Genomic DNA, 8,135 nt, shown 5'->3' with positions numbered 1-8,135 from the left:
ACGTCTGTCATTTCGTGACGAGGAAGCCTATGCCCTATGGGATATTCATATGTTGCCTTGAAATCGACATCGAGAAATCAGTGAACATGTCACCGTTCGACACATGGCTAGGTTCGGTGGGCATACGACAGGGCCGCCAGGATACGAAGGGAAAAATGGGCATTTTTTTTATGAATCATCATTGGCACTTTGTTGGTTTGTTCGTCATTGGCCACGATATCCACCAAACCGCAGTAGTCTCTGTCGAGTGTCGACTTCGGCACGGCTGCTGAGAGAAGGCGCCACAGAGCGCGCGCGGAGCCAGCGGCTGCTACGGCAATGGAAGAGGAAGATGAAGAGCCAGCGACGGCGGAGCGCAGGCGCCAGCTGCCGTGGCGCGGCACGGTGGCCGTGCAGGCTGTGCTGTGCCTCGCGCTCTACGCGGCCTTCAGCCTCGGCGAGCCGCAGCTGTTGCCGGGGGCCGGCGGCGGGGTGGACGCGCTCGGCCGGGGCGTGCGCGGTGGAGGCGTCGCCTTCCTCAGCGTCGCCGACGGATCGCGTACGCCCGCCGAGCAGGCAAAGCTACTGAGACAGGTGCGCGCGGTTCTACTCCCTCCCATGATCCGGTCCCCTGGCGTGTTGTTTGGACTCTCTTTGTTCTTCGTGGTAGTGTTGCTTCCGCCTTGTGGCGAATTGGCACTGCCGCATTGCATTGCCTCGTTTAGCGCTGCGCTTAAGCGATAATCCCACCAAACGCCGGACTTATTTTCGCTTATGTGGTAATCCGTTTCAGAGATTTGAACTATGAGAAGCGAGAATCAAGAAGCGAGAAAAACTTCGCTTCTCTTGGCCACGCTTAGATTATAAGCTAAGTGAAAATAAACAGGACCTAAATCACCCATCTAATGTTGCAATGCGCATGGTAATTCAAGTTTGAAACATTAGGAATTGTTGATTCGTGGTTTGTTGGACCAATAGTAGTCATTCGGAGTGAAGATGTCATCGTTGATTTGATTTGCCCATTTAGTTGCAACTCTCGTGCTCCTATATAAGCGGCAATGCTTTGACACTTATTCACGCAATGAGTGGTGATGACCTGCACATTTGCAGCAGATCTAAGATCTAAGACTGCTATTACTCTAGAGTCTTGGCGTTGGAGCTACCTGGGATGACGGCACATGCAGCATGCAACTTTTCTGATGAGGCACATGTGCCAATGTGCCTCCTGACTAACGATGTCTTTGCTGAATTGTGTTGTAGTCTATTCTTACGCCACCTTATGGACTAGTTAACAACACAGTGCAGTATGTGTTCATATAGTTAAGTGGACTTAGTGAGTGGTTCGGTCTGCTTTGTTACTCATCCGTCTAGGCATATTTTGCTGTTGATGTCGAATTAAGCGGCGTGAAACGTCTGTGTGCTTGGTGTGGCTTAGAAATGTCTGACTGCCTGTGATTAGAATGATTGTCAATTATGCCTTTCTTGTTGGTTTGAAGAAATTGCACAAAGTACGCATATCTGATCTAGATTTTCCTATTCTGATTTTTTTTATGAAGATGGAGGCTATTGCAAAGGTTTATGAAGTCAAGTTCGTGCTGGATGTTGCTCGGTCTGGAGAGAATGATCCACTTTGGCAAAATGTAAGTAACTAACTTGCACTAATGAGATCGAGGTGCTGTCTAATGTATCTCGTTGTCCATTACCAGTATTGTGGTTAAGGAATCTTGTTTTTGTAATTGAACAAAATGCTAAGTTGTTTCCTTTTTCCCTTTCAGGGTTCCATGTACTTCCAAGATCTGAATATACCCTGGTAAGCTAGTTGTTCCTACATTTACAGCTACTTTTAATAATTTAGCTCTATAGTGTACATTATGGGAACCAGCACCATTGCTTTTCCATCAGGTATTCCACAACATCATCACATGGTCGGATACTCGGTAACTTTGTGAAGAAAGTGAATATGTCGTATGATCAGGTTCTAGATATCATTGGTCTGGACACTGGGGCTCTGCAGGCATTACACCTTGAGCAACTTTGAGTTTCTTTTGGGATCATGCCTATCTGATAATTAGCAGTACATCACGTTAGGTATGCTAACTTTGATAGATTCTTAGCCATGGATTTGTCAATTTTTTTACAAGGATCCTCTACAAGATGGAAAAATAAGCACTTCATATAGGGAACAAACTAAATGGTTGGAGCGATCATTGGCACTCACCAGTGGTAATTGGTAAGCGTTTACTACCAGTTGCCCCTGTTCACATTTCCTTGTTTGTATAGTTATCGCAGAAGCAAATATTTCAGTCCTTAGGACTATTGATTGTGACCATAATGTCTCACATTCTTTTTTTTAAGGCAGGAAAATAGTTGTTGGATATAATCCATTAGTTGTTTGCAATGAGGCAGAAGCACCAGAGATAATGAAGTTCTACACACCATTTCAGCGTATTTTCACAAAATATGAAGTGGTAAATTCTGTTCTCTTTGTTGATGAGATTTTTTTTCCAAATTAATGATCGCTATAACTTACTTCATGGTATATGATACAGAACGCATATGTAAGCAAGGGTGGGCTTTGTGGATACTTCCACCATGACAGTTCAATCTTGTACATTGGACATTCCAGCCCTGGTGGTGATCAAATAGGTGTAGATGGTTTCTTCCTGCACAGAGTTACACCCCTAGAGATGGTGAGCTTATTTATGGTTCTATGCTGACAATTGCCCCCAATATCAATGAGAAACCTTTGGATTTCCATCTAACTTCATCTGGCAACTGTGGCAGGAGTCAATGTTGATAAGTGTACAAGGAGAGGTGGTTCAGAGATCTGTTGTTCACCAGCGTGGAACGGGAGCCATCTGAATCTCATCTCATGACTTTCAGTCTCTCTGTTCCGACATGTCATAGTGCAGGGCACATAAAATGTATTGGACCCATTCAGCTTTAAAATTTGTACATAACGCATTTCTTTGTTCGCCTGTTCCAACATAAATTTGTTTTTAAGGAATTTTGAGCACATATTTTTGTTTAAAAAAGCGGGAGCACTGCCAATGCATTTAAGATACATTTAAGAAAGGAGAACAAGTTCAAAGTTACATAGGTTCGATATTGCATAATAGTCCTTTTTAAAGCTGAAATGCACATACTCTTAAAATATCACGAATTGTTTTAATTTTTTGGATTTCAAATCAAGTTCAATTCCCACACAAAATGGAACCAAAATTTATTAATAATTATCACGAATTGAATGTGAAATACCAAAATCCTAAATAACTAAGATTTGAATTAGCTTTTTTTTGTTATTTTCTCAGGATCTTTTAGAGCAAAGGTATAAATGATTTTAATATTATTTTAGTCTCTAAAATAAAATTAACTATTAAATAAATGTATTAAAATAACCACTCTAAAAATCATCAAATATTGTATCCAAGATGATTGCCTTATGAATTTTTTATCAATTTTATTTTAGTGAGATTATAATTTGATTGGAATTCTAAAAGTTTGAATAATTTGTAAAGTTTTTTTCTAAATATTTTGGAAGCACATGAACTTGTTCCAGAGTGTGGGATAATGTGCATGTTGAGAATATAAGGGCCGTGATGAGAACTCGAAACAAGCTTAAGGACTAGGATGAGAGTGTGAGACACGTTTAAGGACTATTATGTGCATTTTAAGAGTACGATGACTAGGATGAATACGCAGGCCAAGTTTAAGGACCGGCAGTAAAATTTACTCATAACTAAGATCACATAAAGCATCTTCTTTTAACAAATCCTTTCTTGAATGGCGGTTGCTAATTAGAAAGTAGCATAAATTGATTGATATTAGAACAATGGGCTACACACAGGTCGACAGGCTATTTTAGTGCCATCTTGACCCACGGTCCAAAATACGGGTCCTGCCGCGTAGACCATCGTGTTGAGATTGTAGGCACGGCACGGTCTAATTTTTTTTTGTACCATATCGTGCTTTGGGCCATGCCTAAAATCATGATGTAACGCTCTAAAAATAGCACAACCCAAGTCTCATCTTTAGCTGAAAGCGAGAAGGGGAAAGAATAAAAGGGAAAAAATAACTTTTCATATTGGAAGAGGTTAATGCGCGACCAGTCGCGCGGAGGCGAAGCACACGACACCCCTCCCTTCCGCTTTGACTTCTACGTACTGTGTAAGTTAAGACTACACTACCTTTTTTTACTATAAAATGACATTTAAAAATATTTTATCTCCTTCGTACGAGCTCCGTTTTGAATACCAATTGTACCGTTGTGTTCTACGTGATGATACAATCAAAACTAGATCCCACTTGCATATATTTTGAAGATATTTTGCCCAAGTAGCAAGTTGCTATATGTTATACAATAAGTTGCCACAAAAACAGAAAGTTGCATGCACATGAGTTGCCACACGTATAAGATATAAGTTGCCACACATATAGAATAAAAGTTATCATAAAAATATTTATAAACTATCACAAAAATATTGCCACAGAAAAAATCTGTTATAAACATAAATTGCCACAAATAAAATCTGTCATCTACATAAGTTATCACAAACCAACATTTATCATACATGAGTTTCCCCACATACAAGATACAACTAACATCTATCATACATGAGTTTCCCCACATATAAGATACAAATTACTGCAAATAAAAATTGATCATGCACTGGTACATACGAGTTAACACAAAATAATAGTTGATATACACATAAGTTGTTACTACATTAATATAACATACACATAAGTTGATACAGAAAGAGAGCAAATCATCACATATATTGCTATAGTATAAAACATCATTAAAACATATGCAAGTGGGGTCAAGTTTTGTTCGTCTTATCGCGTAGAAAACAATGGTGCAATCGGTTCTCGAAATGGAGGTAATCTGAAGTAGATAATATATTTTTTTAGGATGGCTTCATGTAAAAGGGTTCCCATGGATGCTACCTGCGTGGGCAAGCAAAATTGCAACAATAGTCGTGTGCAGAGGTGCGTGGATCGCTAGGCTATGAATGCATAGGACGGTCTGACATGTGAAATTTGTTGGGCCGCCGACGTATGATAGATCGTAGGCAGGCCTACATGCCTACGTGGTCACGTGCTTGCGTGTAGTGAGACTAGTCGTACAATAGCTTTTTCCTTTCATATTAGTCTCATAATATCATCATGGAGTGCCACATTAGCACACGGATGAATTTAATCTAAAATCAAAAGTTGAGGGACTTGATTGGCAGATCTGACAATCGATGGACGAGCTTACCATTATCAGGGAAAAGTTGTGAACCAATCCTCCCGCCCTTACATGCCTACACACACCTTGAGACGCAGATCGAAGGTAGCAAACTCTAATATATTTCAATAATATCAAAACCAAAATATGTCGAAACAAGCAAACACGCACCGTGAATCCAATAAGATTTGTATGAGGCTTCTCTTTGATAGAGAAGTGCGGGAAAATAGGCCCATGAAGAGACCCATTTTAGAAATCCCAAAGTAAGAGTGTATGACATCATTTAGTTTCACATTGCTAGTTCAAGTTGGTGCAAGCCAACTTAAATAGAAGAGCTCTCCCTTGTGTTTGAACACACAACAAAAGGAGAAGAGTGGGCTGATTTACACTTGATTTATCAGTTTTCAATTTTGTTTGAGATATATGCTTTTATAGCGAAAACGGTCAGCTCACTGTGAGCTTCTCTCTCGCCTATAAGAATTTTTGAAGATGTCCAGAAAGCACACATACATACATACATACATACGAACAACCTCCACATCGAACGGCTCATACATACGAACAGCTGTTAGTCTCGCCTATAAGAATTCTTGGTCGCCAGCTCTTTTCCTTTGGCGTGCACTGAGGAGAAGGATGATATGAGTATGTTTCGGCTCGATTTACTCTATCAGTTTTCAATTCTATTTGAATCGCATTAGCGTTGTTATTTCTATTTTGCCTCAAATTGAAATCTGATTTTTTAAACACATATTTCCAACATTGTCATTGCTAATTGCTCTGTCTATGCCGAACTGCCGATGGCAGGTCGAGAACGTTGGGCGGCTGTAACTGATGTATGTGGGCGTGGGTACGTTTGGATCTGTAGCAAGGTCAAGCTATAACGTCTAATCTAGCCCCGTTTGGTTCCCAAAATTTTTCACAGGCTACAGTAACTTCGAACGTTTGATCACTGATTAGAAGTATTAACGAATAACTGACAAAACCCATTCTATAACCCTTAGATGAAATCGCGAGATGAATCTAATGAACTTAATTATGTAATGATTAGATAATGTTGTGCTAGAGTAAACAACTTCTAATAATGAATTAATTAGGCTTAATAGATTCACCTCGCAATTTTCTGTCCATCTGTATAATTAGTTTTATAATTAATCTATGTTTAATACTTGTAATTAGTGTTGAAAAAGGTGCCAAAAATTTTTGCTAACTAAACAGGGCTAGCTGATTGCTAGAAGAAGTTGCATTGTTACATAGAAGAAGTTGCACAAACGATGTGGTTGTGGCATTGGCGATTAGGATCAGAGAAGCCTTGCTCTATGTTTTGCATGCTTGGATCCACCTTTCTTTTGTGGCGATCCGTTCTAAGGCTCAAGTGCTCCTTACGTCATGGAGAATATCTGAAAGCTTCCACACTATCCCTCACCTTTGCAGAATCTGCATATATTTGGAACACTTAATATCCACTGTTAATTTCCTACATTCTGGGAGTTGAAGACATTGCCCTTCTGTTGCTTTAGGTTTGATGGTTACAAACCGAACAAAGTAGACGTATTCAATATTGGCAATGTTAACACAAAAGAAAAAAAAAGTATTCGTATTAACTGTATGGCAAAGCTAGTCACAGTTAGTCAGTTACCAAATAAAAATTGTCTCTGTAAACAGTATGGCAATGGCTGATTGATAGAGAATTTGAAGTAGGACGCGAACAGCAAGCAGTCGCATTGGCATAAGATTGTGGATGAGTTTAAAGAAATTAAACACTTTATTTCTTCCTTCTCTTCTAATAGAAATGTATTGGTTCAAGATTAAATGTGCTTTTCTGACAATTTCGAGATTAAACAAGCACCATAATCACCATGAAAGTTTCCGACACCTGGTTTCTAATAATTTCAGAGTAGCCAGATGAAATTTATATCTAAGACAAATAACTAAACCACTTATAGGAAGTCAACCTGACTGTGAAAACAGCGGTGCCGAACTGTCTCTAACCTGATCCTTGGTACAGTCGGTTTCAGGCCTCTCAATCATCCACGCAACGAAACCAGTGAAGATCACAGTCGCAAACCGAAGTTCCATCGGAAGTATATTGCTAAAAAAGGTCCACTGGATTGGTTACAGGTCACTTCTCCAGTTCAGTAGGTGGTTGTGGTCATATCGCCCACTGCTCCCTCAAGAGCCTCTGCATCAGAAAATCAGAGGCGATAACCACAAAAGGTCTAATTTACAACTTACAAGAGACCATACTGTTACAAGTCAGGCCATGCAAAAGTATGAGACACAACTATGCAGGAATGAGGGCTGTGAGGCTCACCCCTGAAGACTTGGCCTACTAGCTCATCATCATAAGAAACGTGGAAAACACAGAGATCATAGCACAGAGGTTCTTCCACCTTCTTCACAGTGGCCACAAAGACACACTACATCACGAAACGGTGCGAGGATTGATGGCGATCGCGGCACTGACGGTTCGGAACGGTAGGCTCGGCTGTAGAGATTGTCGCCGGCAATGAGGAAAGATGCACAGCGCTCATCGTGACGGCCGCTGTTCTCTCACAGGCTGCACAATCTGGCTGTAAGTCTGTAAGAGCAGGTATAATGGTGGGCGCGGAGCGGGCGGGGAGCTGCCGTGGTATAGGAGAGAGAGTCGAGCGGGCGAGAAGCAAAATGCCGGCGGAGGCCGACGGAGACGCACTGCACACCCTTCCATTGGCCAAGCAGTGAGCAGCAGCGGGGGCCACCACCATCCCGCGCGTGTTCCCAGCCAGCGACCGGCGAAATCTATAAGACTTGCTCTAACCAAGGTTAACCTAACCGGTGGGAACCGGTCCGGTTTGACCGGTTACCGGTCAAACCGGTCCGGTCCGGTTCCGGTTTCGGCCGGTACCCAACCGGCCAAAATTCAAATTTTAAATTTGAATTCAAA

General features: G+C 41.2%; 1 protein-coding gene across 1 annotated transcript; it reads left to right on the top strand.

The window, feature by feature from the left end:
* The first annotated feature begins 263 nt into the window (after window positions 1-263).
* LOC120671353 lies at window positions 264-2,986 on the top strand. Its single transcript, XM_039951650.1, has 8 exons — window positions 264-573; window positions 1,536-1,619; window positions 1,755-1,789; window positions 1,882-1,993; window positions 2,121-2,209; window positions 2,339-2,447; window positions 2,529-2,669; window positions 2,764-2,986. The coding sequence occupies exons 1-8, from the start codon at window positions 319-321 to the stop codon at window positions 2,839-2,841; spliced, it is 903 nt and encodes a 300-aa protein (XP_039807584.1). The 5' UTR covers window positions 264-318; the 3' UTR covers window positions 2,842-2,986.
* The last annotated feature ends 5,149 nt before the right edge of the window (window positions 2,987-8,135 follow it).

The sequence above is a fragment of the Panicum virgatum genome, chromosome 4N (assembly GCF_016808335.1).
Source record: "Panicum virgatum strain AP13 chromosome 4N, P.virgatum_v5, whole genome shotgun sequence".
Classification (NCBI taxonomy): Eukaryota; Viridiplantae; Streptophyta; class Magnoliopsida; order Poales; family Poaceae; genus Panicum; species Panicum virgatum.
Note: the sequence above shows the minus strand (reverse complement) of the source record. Positions and strands in the feature narration are given on the sequence as shown.

Bases quoted from the DNA above. Each gene is read 5' to 3' on its own strand.
- LOC120671353 (XM_039951650.1), top strand. From the start codon at position 319: ATGGAAGAGGAAGATGAAGAGCCAGCGACGGCGGAGCGCAGGCGCCAG. The intron at 1,994-2,120 runs GCATTACACCTT...TTTTTTTACAAG, and splicing joins TGGACACTGGGGCTCTGCAG to GATCCTCTACAAGATGGAAA. The intron at 2,210-2,338 runs GTAAGCGTTTAC...TTTTTAAGGCAG, and splicing joins GCACTCACCAGTGGTAATTG to GAAAATAGTTGTTGGATATA.